The 14,162-nt window shown below is 35.8% G+C and overlaps 2 protein-coding genes and 1 pseudogene across 4 annotated transcripts in view; 2 read left to right on the forward strand and 1 right to left on the reverse strand.

Annotated features, from left to right (window-relative positions):
* LOC149884326 (uncharacterized) overlaps positions 1–14,162 on the forward strand; it is a 395,582-nt pseudogene that overhangs the window by 375,601 nt on the left and 5,819 nt on the right.
* The window catches only part of LOC145191573 (receptor-type tyrosine-protein phosphatase S-like), a 49,501-nt gene that overhangs the window by 33,412 nt on the left and 1,927 nt on the right, over positions 1–14,162 (forward strand). For 2 of the 3 annotated variants that reach the window (XM_090097467.1, XM_090097469.1), the window contains one exon: positions 137–526. Coding sequence is in view for 1 of the 3 variants with exons in the window: in XM_090097469.1 (XP_089953595.1) it covers positions 137–198 (62 nt within the window). In the remaining 2 variants the exon portion in view is untranslated. Of the gene's footprint in view, positions 1–136; positions 527–14,162 lie in introns of those variants that run through there. The other variant, XR_016455529.1, reaches the window with a different exon arrangement.
* On the reverse strand, positions 2,982–13,953 carry LOC149884346 (uncharacterized). The gene is made up of 4 exons (XM_090097466.1): positions 13,888–13,953; positions 12,744–13,053; positions 12,014–12,633; positions 2,982–11,909 (listed from the first exon to the last, which is right to left on the reverse strand). The coding sequence occupies exon 4, from the start codon at positions 5,789–5,791 to the stop codon at positions 4,616–4,618; it is 1,176 nt and encodes a 391-aa protein (XP_089953592.1). The 5' UTR covers positions 5,792–11,909; positions 12,014–12,633; positions 12,744–13,053; positions 13,888–13,953; the 3' UTR covers positions 2,982–4,615.

A 14,162-nucleotide genomic window follows, 5' to 3' on the forward strand; every position in this document is an offset into this window, starting at 1 on the left:
TAAGGTTTGTATGCTCTTTAAGTGTTTAAATATTAAATTGCTTTTTCGCTTTGCCCCAATGTTAAATGATTTTGTAGTTTTTAGACTTTTTATATCTTTTTTAAATGTTTTTTAATTTTTAAATATTATGCCGCAGATGCTGTGAAATATCCAGTCACAGAAGAAAAATCCCTTTATGCTGAAGTGGAGAATCTGTAGTTTCTATGGCCGCGTTCTCTCCGACATTATATATAAATTTGTAGTAGCGTTTATCAGTTACAGCGTCCTCCGAGAGCCATACCTCGACGGAACTCTTCCTAACGCCAGTTTATACAAAAAATGTTAGAGTTTTTTAATATGTGAGCTTTGCCTGTGGTAGTAGAGAAATGCGGGTTCTGGCGCATTGGGGTTTTTTCCATACTTAAGCTCTGACTTTCATGCGTTTTTTGCGTGACTTACCTTTTTTTTCAAAAAAAATCTGTAATAATGTAATAAAATTTTCTTTTTAAAATGTTTCTTACCGCAATATTTTATTTTCTTGTCACAATGATATTTCTTTCCTTGTCGTAATATATCTTTTCTTGTCGCAATGATATAAATTTTTTTTTTTTTTAAGTTATTGTGTTGGTGGTGGTAACTTGTAATGTCCTATTGCCAAGGTGTGAATTCCATCCTCTTTTATCATCTTCAGCACTTAGTGCGACTTGTTGATTTCTTCAGTGAAGATGTCGTGCTTATGTGATCGTATGATGTTCATTTTTGCAAAGACTTCTTTTCTATTCATTAAGCAGTCTTTGTAATGTTCGTGTTTTATTTTTTTATCGACGACATTTTTCTTGACACTTTTGCATTTTTTGTGTTCTTCTTTATAGATCTTAAAAGAGTAGAGTTTCGGTCTAAGCCCTACAAATTCTTCAATTAGTTTTCCTCCGATTTCGTCTTTGAACATTCCGATAAGCATTTTGTTAACACCAGCTTTGAAACCAACGTTTTTAATGGCAGGATGGTTTTTATCGAAATCACTCGTATCGAATCTTTCTAGTACATCATTTGCAATGTCTTTGTAAAAATCTTCTGTTTCGATTTCGTAAATGAGCGAGTCTGTATCGGTCATGAGAAGTTTTGAGCGATCATTGTATTTTGGTTTGATGTAGTCGTAGTTGAATTTAAACATTAAAGTTTTGCTTATGTCCAGGATGCACATTCCTAAAAAAATGGGTTTGTTGTAAACCGACTTTGTTTTCTTCATGTGCACGGCGATCAAGTTTTCATCAAAAATGGTTCGACTTTCGAAATTGAGTTTTTTAGATAATTTTAAGGCTTCTTTTTCTTTAGTGACAAGTCTTACGTCTACATGATTTTTAATATTTTCCATTGTTTTTCCAAAGACTGAATTGTTCATGAGCTTGAAGAACTCCTTTTCAAAATCGTTTGGTGCTTTTGCTCTTAAATTGGTGTTGTGGTCAATGTATTTTTTCATCCAAGGTTCTTCTTCAAATGTGATACCTCTATGTATTTTTGTAATGACCAATCCCATTCGTTCATACAGTTTAAGGTTTTCGTGATAGACGACGTATTTCTCTTTGCTGTTTAAACTTGGAACAAGTTTTTCTACTTTGTTAAGGAACATTTTCTCAGGAGCCAAAGGGTAATCGTTGTGATAGTCGTGAAGATGTTTGGGATAATCCAAATCAACTTCAAGAACACATGGCATGGATTTCCAAATGGAGAGTTCGTCTTCAGTCATCCATTTAAATCCGCGAGTGGGAAGATTTTTGCTCATCGCGCATCCGTACAAATTATTAGCGTCCAAGTATTGAATGAAGGTTGACTTTTTGTTAGGATCATACAAATCGCCCATGTATTTGTTATTTGAAAATCCGCGTCGGTTTGAAATCATGCTGATTCCACCGCGTATTTCTTTTTGAAACATGAGCAGCATGTCAGGATCGCTCAGAAGCTCCAATTTAACTTCAGTCATTTTATAGCACGCGTCTATTGCTAGTCCTGGAGAGGTGTAATACCAAGCAGGGTGTAGATTGTAGTATGTTTCGCATGTCTCTAAAATTTTCAAAGACATCTGCGAGTATCAGCACGTCAGAAACGTTGTACAGCTCGTGGTAGTCTTTAAACGTTATACAACAAATTCGTTCCAAATGTTTTGACCGTGCGCATAGTCATCAACTTCTATACCTATGTCGTTCAGTTTGGAATGGAACGCTTCTATTGGAGGTAATTTTGATTCGGAAAACATTTTAATCGAGTCCACCCAATCGTAAGGGTAAACACCTTTTCTTCTCAATAAATCAAATTGTTTTCCAGTGTATTATTCAGCAACGTTTTTGCATTGCTCGTTGGTTAGATTTTTAGCTAAACTGTCTAAACTGGAAGACATAAATCTGAAGCTGTCAGCAAATCGTAATTCTCTCCAAAGTTCATGCGGTTTACCATCTTTACCAGTAAATTCTCTTACTTTGATTTCTTTTGAGAAGCTGATACATTTTTCTTCGTTGTAGGGATGCATTTTAGTTTTCCAGCCAATTTCTTGATGAACAAGTGGCTGTCATAACCAGACAAATTGTGCAAAATGATCGGTATGAATTTTGGAATTTGATAATCCAAGTTGCATTTTTTGTGACCGGCTCCTCGGTACTTTCCATTGATGTGACAGTGGTCTTTCACTTTGTCATTTTTTAAATCTTCACCGCAAATGTGACATTTTGTCACAGCTTTAAAATTCTTTTTATGTTCATCAGTCAAAACCATACCTTTTTTAAAATCAATCCCGTTGAAAATCTCTGTAAGGTCTGTTTCAACCATGTTTACAAATTTTTGAGAAACGTCGTCATCATCGCTTTCTGCTATGTACGTGACAGGTTTTCCTTTATAAAGGGTTTCGTCAAAGCACTTAATGAAATAGCAGAACAAGCTTGGAGCGTGCTTTTGGTATTTTTTAGTGTAAGACAATTTATCATCATACTCAGCATCTGCATTAACAGGTTTGATGAAACTTTCAAAGTCTGCATTCACCACAAACGGAACCCTCATCGATCTGTTGTTGTTTTGGAACTGAACGATTGTTCCTTTTTTAAGAAGTTCGATTCTAGCCGATTGGTGTTCATAACAGTCAGGTTGAATTTTTTTAATCTTTTCTTCCTGGTCATAAGATTGTAGACAATTTCTGCAAAAGTATTGTTTTCTTTTACCTTTTGTTACTGAAGAGGAGGCAAATCGGCTGAAACTTTTAATTACGCAATAATGGTCAGTGTCTTCGTTTGAAATAAGCAGCAATTCGATTTTTTTAATCTCTGCTGTAATGTTTCGATACTCGTAAAGGAAAAGGTTTTTTGTTTTCATAACCAAAAACATTGACGCTAATTTCTTCATTGCTATCTTCAAACTTTCCGATTTTATTAAGCTTGACAGGAAAATCAATTCCTCCTCATTTCAACTCTTCCGATATTAGAATCAAGTTTTCGCTAATTCTTTCATTATCTCTATTATCCAGATTCAACGCTCTGGTGACGGACCATTTAAAGCATTGATTGTCTTCGTTTTCCATATTGATAATTGCCTATTTGTTTTTCAGTTCAATGGGAAGATCGATCCATGACGAAGCGCTGAGGGGAGTGTAAGCAATCATGTTAATGTCCATTTTCAAAATTTTAGTCACTTTCCAATTCGATCCATCTTTGCTGCTATTAACAATTTTTTCAAGAACTTCTTCTTTCTTTGTGTCATAAAACTCTCTTCGATTTAATGCCTCCAGTATAATTCCATATTTTGAAGGAAAGAACACAGTGCGAGTGGTTTCTTGTCCAGTGGAAATGCTCACACGCGTCATTTCACACGTCAAAACAATGTTCGTTTTTGTATTTATTTTCATGACTTTAATTGCTCTTTTGTCAAGTCTAAAAAGGCAGAGGCGTCTTGATAATTTATTTCAGGAGTATATGAAAATTGTTTGGTGATATATCTAGGCGCGTGATTGGTCAATTGAAACTTTATTTGTAGTTTACCGAATACAATGTCTTTGAGAGACTTTATTCTTTTTTCAAATCCAATTCTTACGTCGCTCACTGTTTTCTTTACAACCTCTGGAATGTGTGGATCAATGGCTGTAAGCACTCGGTTAAAACGATTAGTAACCACATTTCCTACAGCCGTTGCAATTCTTGAAAATAAACCAGGTCTTTTTGCAGGAACCGGTCTTGGTGTAATGACGTTCGTTGGATCGGCAACAGGCTCGTCAAAAATATGACGCGATGGTTTGGCTTTAGTCATCAGATTTCGCTAGAAAGCTGGTCCAAATGAAATCAAGTCGTCAGAAACAGGAGGAGGAGCAGGAATTGGTCTTACAACAACTGGACTTTGAACAATCGGAAGAGGTCTTGCAGCGGTTGTTAGTCTTCGACGTGTTACAGGTTGTGTACCGATGATAGGCTTTGTATTTTTTATTGCTTTAACTAGCTCTTTCCTGGTCATTTGTGTATAACCTTTTATCGCCCGGTCTTTGGCTTCATTTCGCAATGCTTTTAAAGATTTCTCTATAACTTTTTTCAATACACAATCATTCATTTTTTATATAATAGAAAAATATTTTTTAACTCAAATTCAATTTTCAGAAAAATTTAAATTACGTGAGAGGATTTCTTCTGATGTTTTCAAGCTTTTTCCATTTAGGGTCAATGGCGTTTTTTTCTTTTGGTGGCTTCACGTTTTTAGGTCTTCCAACAGGTCTCCTTTCTTTCACATCTTCCATTAATTCGCTTTTATCGATTAGATTATTTTCAATCGCGAGCATCATTAACGTCATTTTTTCTCTTGATGTTTTGGTAACACCGTTTTCATTCAACAACTTTTCGCTGTTTAAAGTGACGTACATGCTTTTCAAATCGCAGTGATTGAATACGGAAGAGTTTAAATCTTGGCTGCCATCTTTATTGGTCTGAAATCCAACAATAATGTACCTCGGTCTTTCACTGGAAGATCTGGCGCTCAACCTCCAACTGAATGTATTGGTCACAGGTACGGCGATGGTCTCGCACTGTCTGGATTTAAACGTCAAAGGAACGTCCACTTTTGATTCAATGAGTTTGTAAAGATTGCTGTTTGCCATAAAAGAAGGAGTGACATGAGGCATAAACAAGGACAATTTGCTCAAGTCCACTTTTCCTGCGGCTGTTTCGGTGCTCTTAAAAATCGCATCAGCGTCGCTCTTTCTCACAAGAATAATCGCGCACTTATATTCGTAAAGAACTTTTTCGTAATTTTCGCAAAATCCAAAAATGTGCTTCAACGGAATGCAGAATGAAAATGTTCCTTTAGTTGCAGTTTGCTTAACGATGTAATCTTGTCTTTGACTCAATCCACTGTTGCCGGCAAGATCTGCATTAGCGGTGGTGTCTCTTTGCCACAGCTGATTCATTCCTTCCGATACTTGAAACTCCACTGGATATCTTAGAAAACCAAGCATGGTAGTGGCTTGACCTGGACTGTATATGGTTTCTATTTCTTGATTCGACAATTGATATGAAATCTGACTGAACAGGTGCATGATGCCATTGTTTGCAAGAGCTTCCACATCCGTATCCGCATAGGAAGTTCCGTCCACTTTTGTCAGTCTTCCTTCGACCAAAAGGTACGCCTCAGAGGGAAGCGTGAACAAGTCTTGCTGCTCAATGTTGATTCTTATTTCCCCAGCAGTATTTAAATTGTTACTGACCGGGTCGTATTCGTGAAATTCAAATCTCTCAATATCTTCATCAACAATGATTTCTTCTGTAATATTTAATACTTCGGAATTTGCCATTTTTCTATATAAAAGAAAAAATTTTTTTAGAACCTTCGAATCCGGGAAAGTTCTTTGAACTTTTTAGGAGACAACTTTCATTCTATTTCCCATTTTTACAAGGTCTTGTATTCTAATCGCATTCTTTTTCGACAACTTTTTTGAGCGCAAAGAACCCCCAAGCGAGGAATATTCGCTGCTGTGCGCTGGAGCTGTTGGCGCTACCATTCCAGAAATAGTGTCTTTGCTCTTCTGAGTAAGAACTTTCGGATTTGGAGTTGCAGTCTTGGCGTACATTTTTTCAATGGTCTTTTTACCCTTGTCAATAGCCACGTCTTTGGCGGTGGAGACGGCAGGAGAAGCCAATTCTTTTCCCGCAGATTTCGTCGCCATATTCGCTTCTCTTCCCAGCTCGCTTTTTGCAATTTTGTTTGCTAAAGTGGATGCTGCTATTGAGATGCTCGACGCGGCAGCTTTTTTTAAAAAATTCCTTAACGTATCGATTATTCCACTTCCTCCAACAACGTGTTTCTTAACATATCTGTTTCTGTAAACGATCATTTTTAATAAGCAAAAAAAAATTATTTTATTCACTTTGAATCGATGTACCTCATCATCGATTTATACTGGTCTTTTTTAATTACATTTTGTCCTAACAGCTCGTCGCAAATGTTCACGTTCTCATTTCTCGACCCTGTATTTCCCGCATGACAAGCAGCCACGCTCAATTCAAGGCTTTTCACGAGCGCATTCGGATCGCTGGGAAGAATGATGACTCCTGAACCTTTTTTACCTCTAGTTTCATTTTATATTGTTCATAAATAGGCTTAATAATCTGTTCCCATTTTTTTCCACCTGTAGGCCAATCTTCTATAGCGCCAGAGTCGATCAGAATTCTCGAGTAATTTTGTTATCTTTATCGGTATAGTCATTTTTGTTTGGAGGATCAGATTTCGTCAAAAGTTCCCAAAGACCTTTTGCTCCCTCATACCTTTTTCCACCAATAATGATATCATTTTCATCCGGTATCACTTCCATTTTTCCAATGCACCATTTATTTTCATTTTTGCTTATTTTGAAATATCTTTTTTTTTCTTCGATCAGAAGCCTCCTTGTTGTACGTTATATTTAAATATTTAGACGAAATATCACCCAAATTCGCAGACTCTTCATCTAACTCTTCAATGGGTTCTTCATTTTTGTTGGCAACTTTGTCCTCTATTCTTTTTATCAGCTTTTCATTGCTTTCGATGAGCGACTTGTACATCTTTTAATTGCTTTCGATGAGCGGCTTGTAGAGCTTGCTCAAATCAGCCTAAAAATTGACATCTGAAATATTGTTATTGATGCTGTTCTGATAAATTCTCTTTCTTCTATCAATTATTTCTTTCACAATTTCATCCCTTTTGTTCGGGTCTTGTATTTTAAAAAAAGACATGGTTTTTAAAATACGCTAGAAATTTATTTTCAGATCATTCTATGATCCGTTGAAAAATTCTTCAAATTTTTAACATTTTTTTCAACGAATAAAATCATTTTTTTTGAATAAATTATTAAATGTATTTATCGCATCCTCTCTTCCTTGATTAATCATAAACTCTTTGGTTTTTCGTCAATGGTGCTTTTAGTCTTTGTTCGTATCTCCTCCGTCATGGTCTTAAACTTTTGAAGCTCGCTAAGAATCAATTAGTACTCTGAATCGCTTATTTTTCCATCCATCAACGCTTTTGAAATGAGGTTGCTAATAGTGTTCAATTTAGACTCTGCAAGAACTTTCAATTTTTCGTGCTTCTCCGCTTTCAATGCCAGCTTTTTGTTCACTTGACCTCCTACAATCGATAAAAATCCCACTCCAATAGCAACACCCTCAAACGCAATCGCTATCGGCAATAATGGTGGCTAAAAGTCCAATTCCTATAGTACCCAAACCAATGCACAACATCTGCATCAAATTTTTCGTGGCTGCATCGTGAAGACTTGTCGGTTCATTCAAATTCGTCGCTTTGTGGAAATTTAAATCCAAGTCCGCAGCTCCAATTGCCGTGCCTCCGCCTGATGAATGCGTGTCCACATAATTTTTCGTAGCAGCGTTGTGAGAAGTGGTCGGCTCTGCCAAATTAATGATTTTTTGAGAGTTAAAATCAATGTCCGCAGTGATGGTGCTATTTCCATCTGTTCTGACATACAGATCGATTGTAAGAGCGGTCGAATAAGGATTGTATAAATACGTTCCCAATTCTGATCTACCAAATTTGTCAATCATTTTTTATATGTCTTGGAATTTATTTTTCTCTTGTGATCACCATAAGGTATTGATAGTTTCTTGAAAGTCGTTACCTTCGTCCAGTTTTTTCAAGAAGTAAAGACGCAAGTGACCACAATAAGAAGTGTTACCAAATTGAACCCTTTCGCTGTTGTAAAGAACGGGACTTTTCAGATATTCGACAAGTTCAATTCTTTCGACATTGATCATTTTTAAATTCGATTAAAAATTTAAAAATCTATCATTTTACAAAATCTATCACTTTACAAGATCACAACTCTTATCAGATTCTACCTCTCCCAAATCCAAATCGTCCATAATGCTTTGAAAAGAAGGCGTATTTTTAGTAATAGCAACTTCTGGAAGCTTGAATTGGATGGATTCAATCTGCGATCCAATAAAAACACCTTCAATTCTCAAAGACGCAATGGCAAAACACTTTTGACGAACGTATTCCAAAGGATTCGTTTTTACAAGCTTTTTATTAGCACTCTTTCTGTAAAATAAAGAAGTAATGTTCTTTTCTTTTATAAACAACTTTCCGAAAAATAAAGGAGCTCCAGATCCTTTGTTCTTAAAAATGGACAAGTCTGCAGCAATTATTTTTTTCGTTCTTCCTCCTTTTTTCAACAAAGACGTCATTTTCATGAGTTGCTCGCGAAGAAATTTTGATATTTTTTCAGTCACTTCCATAAACTTTTCTACTGCTGCTGTCACCCTTTTTCTCGTCAAAATCAACAAAAGACATGGAATATCCAGTCAGCTCTTTTTTTTCCACACTGCGACTTTCAAACACACCCAGAGAAAACAAAACGGGAGTATTAAAACAAAAAGACCTTTTCCAATCGCATACTCATAACACAACGGAATCTTTTGATACTGAATTGGCTTTGTGGCTGCGTAAATATCTCCAACCGATAATTTACTCTCGTCAAAATTTTCAATCGTCACAAAATTCATCTTTTTTAAAAGAAAAGAAAACTTTTTATATCATTTTATTATCCATGCAATTCCTTGACCCGCTCAAGATACAATTTTTCTACTCTTTGACTTTGTTCTTTGACTTTATTTACTTTTTTGCGAGCATACTCAAATACGTCCTATCTTAAAGTTCCGCTTCTTTCAAAATGAACCATTCCGCACTTTATTTTCAATTCAAAAGTATCTCGTTGACGAATAATGGTGAAATCCAAATCCTTTTCTAAACTTTGAATATTGTAACGGTATTCTTCGTAATTGGGCGCTTCCTATATACTTCTTCGTAATTTTTCGTCTTAAAGTTATCTTCGTAATTGGGCGCACTCCTATATAATTCTTCGTAATTTTTTGTCTTAAAGTATTCATTTATAAAAGGTTCAGTTAAAACCATCATTTTAACACGATTATTCTTCATTTCCATTTTTTAATAAGAAATTAAAATTCATTTATATCATTTTATGATCCGTGGAAAATCTGCGACTTTTTAGATCATTTATTGGGAAAGAAAATGATTTATATCGCTCGAAAGCAAACTGATCAATTCTTTATTATCCACCCACGAGTTAAACGAATCTGGATATCCCAACCATTTAACAAATGATTTGCTCTTTGTTTTGCGAATGATTTTTTCAATTCTGAATATATATTGATGCGTCTTTAGCATTTCCTGCTTGTAAAAAGTACCTTGAATTTCTTCTTCGTTGGCGTCAGTGATTTTTTACGTGGGCGGATTCGTGTACTGAACTTTTGACACGGAAAAAACCTCTTTAGTCCACCTTGGCGTATACCCTTTTTCAAAATTAGGCTACTTTTTTGTAATCCACACTTTGTCACCCATTGAAAATTTTGGCTGTTTTCTTTCTGTTTGCGTCTTTCCATACAGATTCATCCAAACCTTGCTCTTTTCTTCGCTGGCTTCAACTGGTGACGTTTTTATTGAAGAGTGATTTGTATTGTTGTAACTTTTCACCATTTAATCTAAAACGTCAATGTATTTATTGGTGTTGTTAGCTGAAAAGTATTTAAACATTTTCTCTTTCATCGTTCTGCTCCATCGCTCGACGACACAACTTATTTCCTCGTTTTCAGTGGAAAACAATTGCACTCACAGCGCTTTCACGTGCTTGTTGTAAAATTCTTTTCGTTTGTCTACCCACAATTTGGAACACTTTCTTTTTTTGAGATCCTTCGGATTCCTGGTAAAATCTTTTGATTTTTCGAAGATTTTACTCAACGCTTCAGCCACATTTCATCGATGTCATTCACAGTCACCCTTCTTCTTTCGAAATGATGAATTACCGGTTTATGAAGCTCTTCTGCAAGCTGATTTGTTCATTTCAGACGACTCTCGGGAATTTATTTTTTTTTGATCCGTTAAATACACGTAATCCGAATTTAACTTTGGCTTTAATCACCGGTGTAACGAGTTTTCTTTCGTTGGTTTCTTTTTGAGTGGGGTTGCGTATAGAAATCATTTCTTCAAGCATCATTTGATCTGCCACATTCCTGTTTTGTCTGTCGTTAAAATATTTATAAGCCAGATCGTGATGATACGCTGCATTGTCCACCCTGTCCACGGGCTTGCTCCATTCCTGATACACGTCGGGAGAAGTCAGTCCTGCAAAGTTCATTCCCGGAATGTGCATTTCTCCAGGAAATTTTGCCCATAGGAGCTTGATTTTATTTGACAGTTTATTTATTGATTCCACCAAGTCACCTCCTTTTGTTGTCGATGGAACAAACATACATTTTGTCGTTCCAAAAGAATCACATGTCCCTTTCAACATATTTCTGTTGTTTTTAGACATTTGTTTTTCAAATGAATAGTCTCCGTTTCTCTTTTGCATTTAACGCAGTACATTTTACACATATAAAAAAAAGTTTTTAAATTCGATTGCGAATCTCTGGCAAATTAAATTTTCTAAAATAAAATCTTTTCTTTTTAAAAATGGAAGTCATTGATTTGTCATGGAATATCGGTAAAAGCAAAAGAAGCAACAACGCGCTTTTGCCAAGAAGTATAAGAGGAATCATTGTCGGAAAGTCCGGATGAGGAAAAACAACTTTACTTTTAAATTTGCTGCTAAGACCGGGATGGCTGTATTATAACCATTTGCGAGTGTTTGGGAAATCTCTTTTCTAACCTGAATACAAAATACTCTAAAGCACCTTTGAAAAGAAACTGTGGAAAGAAATTATTCTCGAATTGTTCAATATTCAAAACAAAATCGAAAAAAAAAAACGCGAATCCTGAAGCGGTCATTGAAGAAATTTTAAAAAAATGGAACGGAAAAACAGTCATGGAGTGTCAATTTTTCGAAACTGCTGACGATGTGCCTGAACCTGAAGATCTCGTTTTAACCAGAAACAATTTAATGATCTTTGACGATTTGCAACTGACCAAAAAAAACAAATGCGAGAAATATTACATTCGAGGAAGACATTCCAACGTTGACTGCTTTTACCTCGCTCAAAATTATTTCATGCTCTCCAGACAAACCATCAGAGAAAATGCCAACTTTATTTGCCTCTTTCCACAAGACCAAAAAAACGTCGACCACATTTATCAAGACCATGTTTCAAGCGACATGAAAAAAGAAGAACTTAAAAAGTTTTGCAGACATTGCTGGTCTCAACCTCATGGATTTGCCGTCATTGATTGATCCTCCAAAAAGGACCATGGAAAATACAGAAGCGGATTTGACGATTTTTATTTTCCAAATGTATAAAAAACATGTCAGCATTTTATTTAATTACAAAATCGAAAAATGATACACCCACAGTATCAAACAGCTCCATCAAAACATACTTTGAAAGACACATCGAGCTAGAATTAAACAAAAATTACGAAATGGCACTTGTGGGGATCGAAACGTGTCGCAGTTACTCAAACATCACCTATAAAAATAACGTTTTCAGGTATAGTCCGAACGCTGGCACAAACAGCTACACCATTTACATTAAAAGAAGGAGCTTATAATATAAATCAGCTCAACACCTACCTTCAAGATGAAATGAAAAAACAAGTTGGAAATTTGTACGGAGCAGAGGGAGTCATTATTACAGCAAGCGATACTACATTAAAATCTGAATTAAAATTTGAAATGCCAGGATCAACGACGAAATATTGGGTGTATTTTAACGTGAATAACAGATTAGCTCTACTCCTTGGATTCAATAAAAATGAATACACCTACGTTGAGGAAAGAGAATACCCTTCAAATCTCGATAAAATAACAATTGTGATCGACACTTACGAGTCTGAAAATATTGTAAGAATTGAAGATACGGCTATATTCCGAGTGACCAACAACATTATCGGCTCGTCTTATTTAGAAGGAAAAACTACAAACGACAATTACTCTTTTTACCCACAGGTTGAACCAGGATACAAAATTGTAGAAAAACCTTCACATACCTTCACATTGCGGTGATATACCTTCACATTGTGGTAAGCAAAATTTCAAGAATGGAAGCGCAAATTGTTGACCAAAATGGAAGCTTGATCAATTTTAGAGGAGAAGACATCATCATCAGATATTACATCAGAGAAAAAATATCCTCAGTGATATCCGATCTTTACACAAGCATTGCTTTCGGTCAGTAAAAATTTTTTCCTTTGCTAAAATAATGAGCAATTATCAAAAAATTAGATTAAACATTTCACAAAATCAAGCTGACAAATTAAAAAAAGCCATTTAAGATATAAAAAGACGTCAGTATAAAACTCACTCGTAAAGATTTGGACAGAAATCACATTCTCGCAGTCACAAACTCGCAATTGAACAAAATTAGAAGAGCCTACAAGCAATGACACCGGTGTCACACTTAAACTCAGCAAAAACAACTCATGCACAACTCTAAAATTGAAGGAGGATTCATCGGTGCGTTACTCCCTTTGCTCGGTATGCTCGGAAGCACTATCGCCACAAGAATTGTCCCCGCTCTCACCACTGGACTTCTTGCAGGTGTAGGCTCTTCTGCCGGTTCTGCCATGGTTGATAAAATCGCAGGACGCGGCGTGGTTTACATGAACAAAAATCTAAAAGGAATAAAATTAACTGCAGTTGGCTCAGGCTTATACTTAAGACCTTGGCCTAAAAGAATCAACGGAGACGGACTCTTCTTAAAAACCGGTAAAGGATACGAATTTGTCAGATCTGGTTTATTGCTCGGTCCAAATACTCCCTTTTAGAGCATCCCCTTTTTAGGCGCCATTCTTTAAGTTTTTTTGAAAATTTTTTATTTACACTTTCACCGTTCCAATTTCTCCTGTAGATGAAATCATCAGTGACTTGTCCTTCTCCACAAACACATCCAGCGCGTCTGAAAAAGAAACTATTTTTGAAACTCGATACAGCTACTCAGACCGATGCACTCAATGAACCTTTATTTTATCCTCATTTTCTTCTCCAAATTTAAACTCTTCTGAAAAAATACTAGGAGTCTCCATTGAAAAGATCAACACTCCTTTCTCTAAAGCCACTCTAAATTCTGAGGTCGGCTTTATCATCTTACACATATTGCTAAACCTCGAAACCGAAATTCTTCTCTTTGACCGAAAAGAATAACGCTCAATCAAATTCAGGTTTTGAACGCTTTCCGTCGCCACCTAAATATTACACTCAAACTGGTCTAAAGGTCTCACGGCAATTTCCAAACTTCCCGCATTCAAAATCGAGAAAGTTACCACGCTGTTACTTTTCATCGTTTTAAACGCCTTGCTGATATAACTCTCAATACCCACATGCAACGGCTCTTCAAAATCAAACACATACTCTTCAAACTGATCTGCAAAAAGATCCACTTCAACCATTAATTTTATCGTTGTTTTTGTTTTCACAGGAATTCCTACTTTGTCGATTCCCAAACTCACCATCTTCATATTATTGAACAAAAGATCAAACAACGCTTTCATTTGACCTGCATGCTTCGTTCTCGCCTAAAACATTTTTTTTAAAAGAAAATAAATTTACATCTTTGCGACAAGAAAAGAAATATCATTGCGACAAGAAAATAAAATATTGCGGTAAGAAACATTTTTAAATAGAAAATTTTATTACATCATTACAGATTGCGGCAAGAAAATTTTATTACATCATTACAGATTGCGGCAAGAAAATTTTATTACATCATTACAGATTGCGACAA

Source organism: Hydra viridissima, unplaced genomic scaffold, assembly GCF_058129835.1.
Source record: "Hydra viridissima isolate aposymbiotic clone 2 unplaced genomic scaffold, HvirCarnegie_v1 scaffold_9, whole genome shotgun sequence".
Classification (NCBI taxonomy): domain Eukaryota; kingdom Metazoa; phylum Cnidaria; class Hydrozoa; order Anthoathecata; family Hydridae; genus Hydra; species Hydra viridissima.

What these genes read in the sequence shown, in the direction of transcription:
- LOC149884346 (XM_090097466.1), bottom strand. Translation starts at nt 5,791, where the DNA reads ATGGCAAATTCCGAAGTATTAAATATTACAGAAGAAATCATTGTTGAT.